This window comes from Ogataea philodendri, assembly GCF_020536065.1.
Source record: "Ogataea philodendri strain CBS6075 chromosome Unknown scaffold11, whole genome shotgun sequence".
Taxonomy (NCBI): domain Eukaryota; kingdom Fungi; phylum Ascomycota; class Pichiomycetes; order Pichiales; family Pichiaceae; genus Ogataea; species Ogataea philodendri.
This window is the reverse complement of record NW_025763868.1, coordinates 319,177-331,839: the sequence shown is the minus strand read 5'-3', so window position 1 is coordinate 331,839 and position 12,663 is coordinate 319,177. Positions and strand designations below refer to the sequence as shown.

Sequence of the window (12,663 nt, the reverse complement as noted above, 5' to 3'; positions counted from 1 at the left end):
AACAAAGACTCATTTTAGACATCATCGATGGACCAGTTGAACATCCCCATCGTGGCGTTTCCGCCGTTCAAGCTGCGATCGAGTCTGATCGACAAGGATCCCGTCATATGGCAGCATTTATTGGAGTCGTATATCGAGTTGTTTCGCAAGTTGATTATCATTTCCACTACAAAAGGTGTCAAACTGTCTACCAAGAGTCAACAGCAGCTCACAACGTTTATGAAGGTTTATTTGGCGGAAACGAGCGAGGAATCTACCAAGATCTTTTCTTTGGGTGCAATCAACCCGGAAATTGTGAAAAACCAAAAGACTCTCAAGTTGATAGTATTTCAGTTCATCAAGACGTACAACCTGGTGAACCTGAAACTGAGCGGCGATTCGGTCTGGGACTTTTGCAAAGTGTATTTGCGATTGGCGTACGAGAACTCCAACGTGAATCAATCGGTGATCAACGTCAGTTTGGTGCGGAGCCTGGTCCAAGGAACAGTCAAGTCTCGACTGAACTCCAAGTCCGACGACGTTTCGTTGATAAAGTCGCTGCAGGACTATTTAAAACTGCGTGTTGGAAACGCCAAGTTCAATAGAATCGACCTGGAAACGCTGAGTATGCTGCTGGGCCAGAAGATCCGCAGATCCGGTAGCAACAAGCAGCGAGTGTTTGCCGGCAAAGCACAGCAGGACAATTTCAGCGAACGGTTTGTGAACGTTTACTGGGTCGAGCTTATTGAGGAGCTGTACAACAAGGGCGATTCTCTGCACTCGCAGCAATGTTTCGAGATCCTGCTTGTATCGCTGGTCAGTTTGACAACTGCCAAGGTTGTTCGGCTAGTTAACGACCTGAAAGTTGGTTCGCGGGCAGCGTTTGTGAAGCAATACCCGCTGACCTCGCGGATAGTGCTGTCGTCACGGTTCCAGGACATGAACCCGGATCTGCGCAAGGAGCTGTTCAAACAGAAGGACAATTTTGACCAGCACAAGATCCAGAGCCTGTTGGACGTGTTTCCGCAGCTGACCGAGGGCCAATGCAAAACACTTTTGAAGAAGTACCACACTGTTGAGCAGGCGATGAATAAAGTCCTTGAAGGCGAGGTGGTAGAAGAGTATAAGGACAAGTCTGCCCGGAAGCCACAGGCGCAAAAGGACGTTCAGTTCGGGAAGAAACAGTTTTCCATGAAGATGGACACCGCCACAGAGCAGCGGTTCAAGAAGAAGACTCTGGAGAATGCATTGAGACTCTTGTACGAGTCTGACGAGGACGAGCCGGACGACACGTACGACGACCAGGAGCTCACCAAGGGAGCGAAAAGCTCCGAGAAAAACGAGGACTACGAGGAAGACGAGGAGTTCCCGGAGAGCACGAACGGTAATCGCGAGAAGGACGACTCGATGGAGACGTTGGAGCTGAAACTGTTGCAGATCTTTAAGAGCAACCCTGAGGTTTTTGACCGGAGCTCCAGATACTCAAACTATAGAGGACAGCTGAAGAAAGAGACGGGCTGGACCGACGAGCAACTCGAAGGCTGGGCGCGGATGCTCGAGCGCCAGCCGCGCCGGTTCAAGCTGTTGGAGGAGAAGCTACTGGACACTGGTGGCTCATTAAACGGAACGCTTTCTCGAACCAAGTATCAACAGCCTAAGGAACCAGATACCCCGGACTCGTCGCGGTCGTCATCACGTCCCCGCCATGGCCACTCGGGCGGCCGCAACAACCGCAAGACGGGCCACGACCGCAAAATGGCCAAACAATTCAACTAATTAGCATGTGTACTTTTAAAGGATGCGATTATTTAAGTTTCCGTCTTTTTCTCTTTTCCACCAGCGTGGTTTCCAGTTTCTGCCACATCTCGTCGTCGTCGTCGTCGTCGCTCGACTCAGCGTCTTCTTCTTCCTCAACTGCTGGCTGTTTCTGCTCGGCAGCAGACTCTGCTGCCACTTCTTGCTCCTCTGCTTCCACCACGCGCACGTCGCTAATCTGCGTCCCCAGATACACCTTTGCCACCACCTCTCTTGATTCCAGGTCGAAACAGCGAACGTATCTGTCTAGTCCACCGGTGGCCAACAGCCCAGAGTGCACGTCGATCGCCTGAATCGACCCAACAGCGCCCTGGAACTTGCCAAGCATCTTGCCCGTTTTGAAGTCGAATTTCGCCGTTGTGGTGTGCGTGTCGGAACAAACAATCGAGTGGTCGTCGAGCTTTGCCAGCGTGATCAGCGGCTTGTCGCTCAGCTTGAAGTTCAGCACTGGTCGCCGTCCGTGCGCGGAATCGTAAAATCTGACCTGGCCGTACCTGGTCACTGTAATTAGTTTGTAGACGTCTTTTTTGTCGTCTTTCTCGGTCGCAAATGCAATCTTCGAAATCCACACGGGCTCGCGCAGGTCTAACTTGTTATTCGGCACGTTCTTGACCTTGTAGAGCTCTTTCTTGGTGGCCAGGTCGATCACAACCAGATCGTTCTCCTTGCCTCCATAGGCAAACACGTCGGGTCTGAACTGGTCTCCGACAAAACTGCTGATGGGACCCTTGATGCTGACATGTTCCACGGCCCAGGACTCCGGCTCAACAATGGAAACTTTACCTTCCTCTGTGCAAGCGTATATTTTCCCATGGAGCTGGAAAAGCGCCACAAAAACGTCTTCTGGAGAGTTTGACAAACCCTCAAGCCTCTTGATCTCTGTATATTTATCCCCAATGTCGTAGATCGTGACCAAACCGCCCTTTCTGGCCGCAATCAGATACTTCTCGTACAGAATGAAGATCTGCACCCGGGTGTCTCTGGTCTCCTGACACACGGTTCTGATGGAAGATGGCTGCACAGCCTGTTGTTTGGAGGTGTCTGTTCCCCTTTCGCAAACAATCTCCTTCAAAGCGCCCGATTCCTCGGCAGAAACCAAAAGCTTCATTTCCAGCTACTTGAATAATTTTTTTGGAATTTTTGTGAATTATTTTTTTCCCCAGGCTGTGTAACTTGTAAACAAATAATATACAGTAGTTATTCTCTATGAGTGCCAAAGCGGGTGGAAGAGCAAGCAGAACAGCAAAACACCACGACCAGCCGCTCAAATACGTGCGATTCGACGGGCTGCGAAAGGCGGCCGAGTTCTCGTTGCAGGAAACCGTCAATAAACTCACTCTTGACAAGCTTGTTGAGTGTTATCCGGAGGTGGACCGCGCAACATTGGCAGACTTCCAGCAGCAGATCACAGACATGTGGACGTCCAAGGCTCTGGACGAGTTCCAGGGCATCTATGAGGAGAAGGACCTTGAACAGAGGCTCAACGAGCTCGATGAGATCGTGTACGAGTCGCAACAACGGCAAACACGAAAAGACGCTGCTTTTGAGATACACCGGCTCGCGCCGCACGAGATTGTGGAAAACCGGCTGATCAACCTGAAACAGCGATCCATCGACGTGCTGGCGACCAAATTGGCGTCGCTCAAGTCAGAAAATAGTGCGCTGGTGAGCCAGATAAAACAGCTCCACAACGAAAGCGTGGACAACTTCCGCAGCGTCGAGACGTCGATCGGCCAGCTGGAGAGTCTCGACCAGATGCGCGACCAGCTCAGCGACGAAAGGTTCGAGCAACTGCTCAAATATATCACCGAAAAGTGTTTCTAGCCGGCTGTTTATCTGGGCTGCGCACTAATCACACTCATACATTGGAAATTGTTGGCATAATTGGACTTGTACAGTCTGATGGATCCGTCGTCGCCACAGCTGCTCAAAACCGTCCCCGTGAGGTTCCAGCTCACTTTCCAGACCTCTCCCTTGTGATCGTTGAACGAGGCCAACAGCTCGATCTCGAACTCGTTGCCGCGTTTTTCCACCAGCTTGAATATCCGCATGAACCCGTCTTTGCACGCCGTTGCAATCAGGTGGTACGACCGCCCCATGGATGGGGCCCACGAAACAGACCGGATCAGCCCGTTGTGCTCGGGAAGCACCACGCCCTGCTTGAACTTGTTGTCCGATTCGTCTTTGTAATATATGTAAGCTTGATCCAATGCACTCACCACGAGCTTTTCACCGGAAAACCGGGACGGACACCAACACAGCGAGAAGTCGCTCTGCAAATGCGACGCCACAGACGAGTGTAGAACGTTTATCTCGTGAACCAGAGTCCATGTCTTGAGATTCGAGGGGTCTAATGACGAATAGATTCGCAGCTTCCCGTCCGACCCAATAGTTCCCACAACCAGCCCCAAATGGGCAGGCGCGAAACAGGCGTCGTAAAGAGGCCCGTGCGAATCTGCAATTGTGCACAGCTTTCGCCATCTGCGACCAGAGCCTGCTGGCTCGTCGAACTTCTCTTCCCAGATTTTCAGCGTTCTGTCGTACGAAATCGACAGCAACAAGTGGCCAAACTCCGGGTTGGCAAAATCGACCTTGACGATGGTAGAATTGTGCGCTTTCCAGGAGTCGTTCAGCGTCCACGATGAGGTCTCTGGGTCAAGGTCAAACACCTTGACATGCTGGTCCGCAGAACAGGTGGCCAATTGGCGCCCGTAATAATCGTACTTGACGTCCAAAACGAGATCCTCGTGATGGGTCAGAAACGGCTTCACGGTATCCTTCATCTAATCGTTAAACAAGAGAGATGTTTAAATATTAATTATCGTCCTTTCCAGTAAATATAAAAAAAACATATCCACGCCGATCGACGCGGCTTGTTAATCATTCTGAATAGTCACTAGCCGTTTTATCGTCGTCATCAGCAGCAACCCGCGAACTCAGGCCGAGTCCTTTAAGACCGTTTCTTGGCGGAGAGCGAAATATCCGGTTGCGTGCAGAAGATTCGTCTTCGAGCTCTGTTTCTTCATCGGTACTTTCTTCTGCTCTGCGTCGTGGTCTTTCAAAATGTAAAGTGGGCGGCTTTTGAAGTCCAACAGGACGAGGGGGCGACGGAGACTGCGAACCGGAGTACTTGACGGGCGAAGAGAGCGAAATTAAAGACATGATGGCTTCCTGCTCCAACTTGCTGTCGGAAGCGGATCGGTGATGGTTGTTAATAGGAGGCAGGATCGGCGCAGAGTCGATCTTCAGCTTGGGACGTTCGGGAGATAAGGCCTTGTACAAGGCCGACTCAGCAGAGCCCTGTTTACTCGCCACCTCGTCCAGCTTGAGCCTCGAAGTTTTCCGACGCGGCGTGGATGGAGCACTTGCCTTGTGGCTTGGACTGGTAGCTGGCTGTGTATAAGTTGGGAGCTGGTCGCTTTTCAGGTTCCAAAAGTCCTGATGTTGTTCCTTGTCCTTGGATGTGAGCAATTTGCGAGACTTCTCCTCCTCGAGGTTCTTTTCGAGCTCGGAGATCGACTTTGCGGACCATCCGTGCTGAATTTTCACGTTTGCGTAGTTGAGCCTCGTCTTGAGGTTCTCCGAGATTTCCTTTATTTCTGTGTCGTTCTTCTTGTGGACTCTGAAAGTGGCTGCTGCCTGGCGTTTGGGCGATTTCAACGCATTGTCGTGGAAAATGTAGTTGTTAAGTTTATCCGGACTCTTGTTGATAATTTTGTTCAATTCCAGCGAGCGTCTTTTCAAATCGTCGTTTCTATTAAGGTCCGGAGACTTTAGCAGGCTGTAGAAGTCTGTGCTGCGCCGTTTGGACGGGGTGGTGGAATTGAATTGGGCAGTTGGAGACAATAGGGGCGTTTCATGGGTCTCTTCGGAGGTTAGTTGGTGAGGCGTTCGTTCCGGGGTTTGGGGATACGGATGGGACGTGAACGAGGACGACTTCTTCAAAGACGGGGTTGTTGGTTCTCTTATCTGGCTCATGACTGGTTGTTGTTCTTCGCTGGACGCGGAATTGGAAAGTCCTGTTGGCGTAGTTTCGGATGTGTTCATATAGTGCAACTTGACAAATCTCTATCAATTAGCCCTTTGATAAACAGTTGATAATCAGGGCACACTAGTTCCTTGTTTGGAGAAATGCGACGCACAAGCTTGTCCAACAACAACAAAACCTCGGCTAACAAGGAGGTAAATAATAAATTCTTTTTGTCCTTAGAAATATTATTATTTACAGTTTTAAGTAGAAATGCAGAAGGTGCTGCCACACATGGGAGATTGAGTTACTTGGCTATTTGGAGTTGACAAGAACGCGGTTTTCGTTATGAAACGATCGAGTTGCTCATGTGCAACATACAGGGCACGTCATCGGACGGCTCACGGCCCCATATCCCGGACAATAAGTTGCCGGTTGCGGTCGATAGCTGCACACCCGTACACGTAAGAAAAACACTCATGTTATTCTACATGGAGGAAAAAAAAAACATTACTTATTTGTTTATTTGGGACACGAAAAGCTGGCAGGGTAACTTTTGTCTAGTTTGTTGTGATAAATGACGGATCAAATAAATTAGATAAACCCATGTCGCATAGTTACCACGAAGACATGGACGTCGAGTCGGTCGACCCGCCCGACCAGTTTTACCAGTTCAGCGTCGCTCGTGGGGACGAGAGCGTTGGCGAGGTTGACCAGATCGGAGACCAGCTATTCACCAAGAAAAAGAAGAACTGGCTCAAATCGATGGTGGATCGCAAACGGCGCAGCAAGAACCTCGATTTGAACATTTCGGGCACCAAGATCCCGTCGATGCCGATGGTGAGTAGGTTTGAGCGACGTAACGACGAGTGGAGAGAGCGTCAGAATAGCACGGTAGCACCGCCCCAAATGCCGGAGCTTTTCGACAGACAGTCGCTGCCGTCCAACAGAAAGGTCGAGCGGGAGATGCGCGAGATACGTCGTTCGAATGGTGACGAAGAACGGGTTTTCAGAGAGTCGTTCCTCGAAAGATCAAATAACGGGCCCACAGAGTGGTTCCAGAAAATCAGCTCCAAAGTGAAAGCAGACAGGCCCAGGGCCCACCGACAACAGCCAACAGGCTCGAAGTTTGCAGGAACAGATTTCGATAAGAACCTCAGAGATTATATGTGGTACAATAACGGAGTCAAGTACCCGGACAGACAGAAAGGACTTCAAAACAGAGAACGAGTAGTCGAGATGGTGGCTCCTGTTCATCAACAACCATCGCAACCGTCCAAACCGCAACTTCAATCCACCATCTTCAAAATCCATGAATCCATCCAATCGTCGCTCCAGTTCATCCCGGTTGTTGGCGTTCTGTTCCAACTGTTTGGAATTCTCTACTCCATGCCGTTGCTACCGCCAGAAATCGTCGTTGTCATGGAGATCTTCGCGTACGCATGGGTCATTAGGTTCCTATACGGTGTCTACGTTGGATTGACGTCTCTACTCCAACCTCTATGGAATATCACTAGGGTATTTTCATGGTAGATATCTAATACTAATGCATTCATATAAAAAGATCGAAACCTAAGGTAATCAATGCAGTGAAACATATTCGTGCAATCCATCCCCAATAGCAATGATTCAATCCTAAACTAAAACCCAATAAACAAAGAACCGGCTCCGCTGATTATTTTAACTAGTTCAACAAAGACTTGACGTCATTTTGCACCTCGTTCAAAAGCTCGTCAAACTTCTCCTTGACACCCTCCAGGTCGATCTCCACAGAAGACACAATCTTCAGGGCCTTGTCCAAGTCGTCCTTGAAAGAGTGCTCGGCAGTGTACTCGTAGTCTGTGTTCCAGAAATCAGTCAAGTTCTTGCCAGCTCCGTTGTAGATCAAAATGTTTGGAGTTCCGTCGTCTGGAATGTCCGACAAAACATTCTTGGTACCGTACTTGATGATGTTCTTCTTCAATTGAGCAGGAGAGATCGAAGCAGATGCAAATGCGGAGTCGTCGTCTGGTTGCAGACCAAGGAAGTAGGTCAACAATCCAGCAACGTGTGGAGAAGCCATAGAAGTTCCGGAAAGAGTGGCAGTGGCAGTCTCGGAGCCAATGTAAGTGGACAGCACGTTCAAACCAGGACCAAAGATGTCAACACACTTACCGTAGTTGGAGAAGTATGCTCTGGAGTCAGAAAGCGTGGAAGCACCAACAGTGACAGCAGATTCTGCGGCAGCTGGAGAGTAGTCGCAAGCGTCAGCATTGTCGTTACCAGCAGCAACGGCAAAGTGGAGACCGGCCTTGACAGCAGCATTGACGGCCAAGTCGAGAGCTGGCGACTTACCACCTCCAAGAGACATGTTGGCGGTGGAACCCTTGAAACCAGCCTTCTTTTCCTTAGACTCAGCAAGGTGGGAGTTGGCGGCGAATTCGACACCCTTGACGACATCGGACATAGAACCAGAACCGTTGGATCTAAGGACCTTGACTGCAACCAAGTTGGCGTTCTTGGAAACACCGTAGTGCTCAGAACCAATAGTACCTGCACAGTGGGTTCCGTGACCGTTTCCGTCCTCATCGGCGTCACCAACTGGGATAGTCTTACCCCATTTTGCTCTGCCGCCAAACTCCTGGTGGTGGATGTTGATACCAGTATCGATAATGTAGGAGGTGACACCATCTCCGGCGATATCGTCATAGATGTATTGGTTGAAGTTTCCGAGACTGAGGGATTCTCTGTGGGAAATTCTGGAAAGACCCCATGGAGCACCCACCTGGGTCTCCTCCTTGGATGCGTACACCATTGAGTCGTGCTCGACGAATGCAACGTCTGGGTGTCTTCTGATAAGGTCGACAACAGACTCTGGGAAGTGGCCGGTGTAGCCGGAGAAGAAGTCGCTAATCTTGAACATTTGGGTGAGGTTCAATGACTCATTGGTGAAGCCCAATGTGGAAGCCTCTTCTGGGTTCGACTCGAAAGCCTGCAAAGCCTGTGCGTGGATATCTTGCAACCAGGACATGTGGAAGTCCACAGAGTCTGAAGACACGCCATTCTTGAACACGACAATGTACGAGTTTGGCACGATGTTCTGAGAAGCAACTGGAGAGGTGACCAATGGTCTGGAATTCTCAACAGAAAGCAAAGAAACGGTTGGGAGGGCTTGTTGGGCAACCTCGTGAGCTTGAGCAACCTGGTGAGGCTGTGCAACCAGGGCAACCTGTTGAGGCATGTCCTCGAAATGAGGGATAACAAGACCTTGGACGGCCATTGCCGCGACCAAGGAAACTGCGACTGCGTGTTTCATAGTGAAGAGATGGAAAAGAGGAGTATGGTATAAAGAAAGAGAAATAGGAATTTGCTCAGATGGGAGGTTATTGCGTTTCTTTTATTTTTTGGGTGGCAAATCCCAAACAGGAAAAGCTGGGGCACGACTGATAAGATTGACGTGATAAGGCCTAAAGGAGAAACAGGATACCGGAGGGCGATGAAATGTCTGCGCGTGAGATGACTCGCACTTACTGGGGGATTTGCAATCCGTGGGCCGCATCGATATAACTATGGTGGTACTTCCAGTTTCAGATGGAGGGGTGGTGTAATCTGTTCACGTGACCGCATGGTTGAAACTGGCTAGCCACAACCAGCATGGCAACGCGCGGTTGGCTAAAATGAGGCGTTACGGTTACTGGGGCAACCACAGGCTGATTGTCTGTACTGGTAGAAATTTTGCGTCGACAGGTAGAAAGCCGGACGATCGTCCAGTGAATTTTTTCTCGCCATGTCTCAATCAAAGGAGTCTGAGAACGAGGTCAAGAACCTGCTACGGATCGCCACACGGGCGTTCTATGCAGCGCCGTGTGTGCTGATCATGGAGGTCTTGCTGTTCCACTCGGTCGTCTACGAGGAGGACATGCTCAAGCTGACGTGTATGCATCGGAAGGTGTTTCGGTCGTATTGCAATCGATTGCTGGAAGACCGTCTCATTGTGGCCTACACGCAAAAGGAGGACTCGCCTCAGTACAGAATGATGGCCAAGACGTATTTTTTCATCCGCTGGATCGACGCAATCGATGCCATCAAGTGGAAAATTCATTTTCTGGTCAAGATGGTCAAGGACGAGGTGGACCAGTTGAGCGACCCACAGGGGTACATGTGTCCGTCTTGTCGGACGAAATACTCTCTTTTGGACGCTTCGTCGCTTCTGAGTGACGACAAGACGTCGTTCGAGTGTTCTGTCTGCGGAGACAAGCTGATCGAGGACGACTCTGGACTGGAGGCGCAGAAGGGACAGGAGAAGCTGGAACGGCTCATGTCGCAGATCGAGCCGATCATCGAGTCGCTCAAGAAGATTGACAACATGAAGATCGAGGACAACAACTTCGAGTCGTCGTTGGTCAAGGCCATTCCTGCCACCTCGAGTTCTACTGCTTCGTACACGGTCAGTTCGAAGGTTTCTCGTGCGAATAAAGCGGCCGGGTTGTCACAGTCGTTACAGAACGCTGCGCAGAAGTCGCAGGCTACGGTTCATGTGTCGATCACGGCAGACGACGAGGACGCCAAGCTGGATCGCGAGATGAAGGAACAGAAGTCAGAAACGTTGCGGCAGAACGCTCTTCCGTCGTGGCACGTGGAAAGCACTGTTGGCAAGCCTCTTCTGAGCGGGTCGGAGTCGCCGTCCGGGTCGGAAATTAAAAAGGAGTCCAAAGACTCGATCAAAACAGAAACCCCAGAGGTGGAATCGACTCCACAGGACTCTCCATCGCCAGAGACTGCCGATACGGCCGAGGAATTGGACGCCCTGGCCACCTACTACGCCCAGTTGCGGGCCAACCAGGAGGAGGACAACGACGATGATGATGAAGAACTGGACGACGCCATGTTTGAGGACGAAATGAGCTAATAATTAATGAAAATGCTCAGCTACATAGATAATCGAAAAAAATCAAACTAACGAAAAAGGGGGGTGGAAATGAGTAAAAAAATATAATTGAAAAATATTCACAGATTGAAAATCTTTAATGCCGGAAAAACCAGATCCTTTTAAATCGTTCATAGCCGGCGGAGTGGCTGGTGCTGTCGAGGGAGTTGTCACCTACCCGTTCGAGTTTGCCAAGACGCGGCTCCAACTCGTTGACAAGAGCTCCAAGATGTCCAGAAACCCGCTGGTGTTGATCTACACCGTGGCCAGAACACAGGGAATAGGAGCTCTGTACGTTGGATGTCCGGCGTTTGTGATCGGAAACACAGCCAAGGCTTCTGTGCGGTTCTTGGGATTCGACGCAATCAAAAGACAGCTGGTCGACAAGGACGGAAAGTTGAGTGGACCTCGAGGCGTGATTGCTGGACTCGGAGCCGGACTGCTGGAAAGTGTGGTTGCGGTGACCCCAGCAGAGGCCATCAAGACGGCCATGATCGACGACAAACGTAGCGCGACCCCGAAATACCAATCCGGGTTTGCGACCGTCAGACTGGTGAAAGATCTGGGAATCAAGGGTCTTTACCAGGGTCTATTGCCGGTTGCTTTGAGACAGGGAGCCAACTCTGCGGTCAGACTCGGAGCATACAACAGCATCAAAACTTTCTTGCAGCAGGCAACGGGAGCAAAGCCAAATGAACCATTAAGCAGTCAGTTGACGTTCTTGCTGGGAGCGTTTGCCGGAGTCGTCACAGTGTACACAACGATGCCAATCGACACGGTCAAGACACGGATGCAGTCTCTTGGTTCGGACAAGCTGTACACGAGCACAGCCAACTGTTTTGTCAAGATTTTCAAAGAGGAAGGACTGATGACCTTCTGGAAGGGCGCCACGCCTCGTTTGGGACGGCTGATTTTGAGCGGAGGAATCGTCTTCACGATTTACGAGAAAATGCTTTTGATAATGAACTGATTAGACGACAAGTTGTGGCTGTAAAATCGCTTTTTCTGCTCTTCTCGCTCTGGAAAAGCTGATTAGAGCTTTGACAATTAGAAAGATTCCTAATGCAATCAAAGCGTACGAGAAGACAGGCGTAGTGTTCCAGTAGGTCGGGTCCTCAACCTCGGACGTTTCTAAAAGCGGCAATTTCGAAGTGAATTTGTCCAAGTCTCCGTCCAGCGCGTTGGACGAGTCTATATCGATGATGTTTGGTGAAACAGGCTCCAATCTCTGTTCTTCGTGTTGCGCGTTGCTTCCATAAGAGATCGGAATCGAGCTGTATCCGAAGCTGATCAAAGTTATTCCCAAACCTGCCTGGGATCCATTTTTAGCAGCATGAGACGTGTGTAACAAATAAGTAATAACAAAGCCGACGAACTGGAACGCCACGCTCACCATCATGTTCCACAGGAAATTGATGATGTTGCCAACCGGCAGACCGTCAACAAAGATCTCGTCGTCAAAGCCTGCCATAATGGACGCCTCCCAATACGGAGGGGTAGGGTCCTGCGAGGCCTCGTCGTAAGACGGCAGTTGGTACGACGGCTCGTTCCCGGTTTGCACGCTCGGCTTGGCTGAAAGGTTGCTGAACACCCCGTCCTGGCCAGGACCAACAGACGGCGCGGACGTTCGCACCGAGTTGTAGCGATTTTGCGGAACAACAAAGCGAAGAAGAGGCGCATTCGTAAGCATGTAGCGGACGTGGTTCTTGACTGTAGTGAGAGTGGAAGCGTTGGATTCGGCGGGTTCAGCGGGAGCAAGCCGGTTTTCGATGCTGGTCGTAAAAGCTTGGGATGCCTGCGTTGAGGAATCCTCTTGTTGAAGGCGAGTATCGTCCTCAACGGGACTGGAAAGATTGAAGGAATCTAGCAACGCGTCCTGAGTCGGCTCATGAGCCGTTCCCGAGACTGTTTGTATGCTATTAAGCTCTATGTCATTAACCATGAGAAGTTATGGATGTGTAGGAAATATAAAATAATTTCTGTAAAGCTCCGCCCC

General features: G+C 50.3%; 11 protein-coding genes across 11 annotated transcripts; 5 read left to right on the top strand and 6 right to left on the bottom strand.

The window, feature by feature from the left end:
- Positions 1-27: 27 nt before the first annotated feature.
- On the top strand, positions 28-1,755 carry OGAPHI_001617 (uncharacterized protein; the record flags this gene model as incomplete). The annotated part of the gene is made up of 1 exon (XM_046202398.1): positions 28-1,755. One exon carries the CDS (start codon positions 28-30, stop codon positions 1,753-1,755), a length of 1,728 nt encoding a protein of 575 aa, XP_046063759.1.
- Positions 1,756-1,783: 28 nt separating this feature from the next.
- Positions 1,784-2,902, bottom strand: OGAPHI_001616 (uncharacterized protein; the record flags this gene model as incomplete). Its single annotated transcript, XM_046202397.1, has 1 exon — positions 1,784-2,902. One exon carries the CDS (start codon positions 2,900-2,902, stop codon positions 1,784-1,786), a length of 1,119 nt encoding a protein of 372 aa, XP_046063758.1.
- Positions 2,903-3,000: 98 nt separating this feature from the next.
- Positions 3,001-3,618, top strand: OGAPHI_001615 (uncharacterized protein; the record flags this gene model as incomplete). Its single annotated transcript, XM_046202396.1, has 1 exon — positions 3,001-3,618. One exon carries the CDS (start codon positions 3,001-3,003, stop codon positions 3,616-3,618), a length of 618 nt encoding a protein of 205 aa, XP_046063757.1.
- Positions 3,619-3,626: 8 nt separating this feature from the next.
- Positions 3,627-4,577, bottom strand: OGAPHI_001614 (uncharacterized protein; the record flags this gene model as incomplete). The annotated part of the gene is made up of 1 exon (XM_046202395.1): positions 3,627-4,577. The coding sequence occupies one exon, from the start codon at positions 4,575-4,577 to the stop codon at positions 3,627-3,629; it is 951 nt and encodes a 316-aa protein (XP_046063756.1).
- Positions 4,578-4,674: 97 nt separating this feature from the next.
- OGAPHI_001613 (uncharacterized protein) lies at positions 4,675-5,841 on the bottom strand (the record flags this gene model as incomplete). Its single annotated transcript, XM_046202394.1, has 1 exon — positions 4,675-5,841. One exon carries the CDS (start codon positions 5,839-5,841, stop codon positions 4,675-4,677), a length of 1,167 nt encoding a protein of 388 aa, XP_046063755.1.
- A 526-nt stretch (positions 5,842-6,367) lies between these two features.
- On the top strand, positions 6,368-8,844 carry OGAPHI_001612 (uncharacterized protein; the record flags this gene model as incomplete). Its single annotated transcript, XM_046202393.1, has 3 exons — positions 6,368-7,279; positions 7,491-8,546; positions 8,641-8,844. The coding sequence occupies 3 exons, from the start codon at positions 6,368-6,370 to the stop codon at positions 8,842-8,844; spliced, it is 2,172 nt and encodes a 723-aa protein (XP_046063754.1).
- On the bottom strand, positions 7,446-9,056 carry OGAPHI_001611 (uncharacterized protein; the record flags this gene model as incomplete). The annotated part of the gene is made up of 1 exon (XM_046202392.1): positions 7,446-9,056. The coding sequence occupies one exon, from the start codon at positions 9,054-9,056 to the stop codon at positions 7,446-7,448; it is 1,611 nt and encodes a 536-aa protein (XP_046063753.1).
- Positions 9,057-9,527: 471 nt separating this feature from the next.
- Positions 9,528-10,649, top strand: OGAPHI_001609 (uncharacterized protein; the record flags this gene model as incomplete). Its single annotated transcript, XM_046202390.1, has 1 exon — positions 9,528-10,649. The coding sequence occupies one exon, from the start codon at positions 9,528-9,530 to the stop codon at positions 10,647-10,649; it is 1,122 nt and encodes a 373-aa protein (XP_046063751.1).
- On the bottom strand, positions 9,839-10,153 carry OGAPHI_001610 (uncharacterized protein; the record flags this gene model as incomplete). The annotated part of the gene is made up of 1 exon (XM_046202391.1): positions 9,839-10,153. The coding sequence occupies one exon, from the start codon at positions 10,151-10,153 to the stop codon at positions 9,839-9,841; it is 315 nt and encodes a 104-aa protein (XP_046063752.1).
- A 118-nt stretch (positions 10,650-10,767) lies between the features above and the next one.
- OGAPHI_001608 (uncharacterized protein) lies at positions 10,768-11,637 on the top strand (the record flags this gene model as incomplete). Its single annotated transcript, XM_046202389.1, has 1 exon — positions 10,768-11,637. The coding sequence occupies one exon, from the start codon at positions 10,768-10,770 to the stop codon at positions 11,635-11,637; it is 870 nt and encodes a 289-aa protein (XP_046063750.1).
- OGAPHI_001607 (uncharacterized protein) lies at positions 11,638-12,609 on the bottom strand (the record flags this gene model as incomplete). Its single annotated transcript, XM_046202387.1, has 1 exon — positions 11,638-12,609. The coding sequence occupies one exon, from the start codon at positions 12,607-12,609 to the stop codon at positions 11,638-11,640; it is 972 nt and encodes a 323-aa protein (XP_046063749.1).
- Positions 12,610-12,663: the final 54 nt, after the last annotated feature.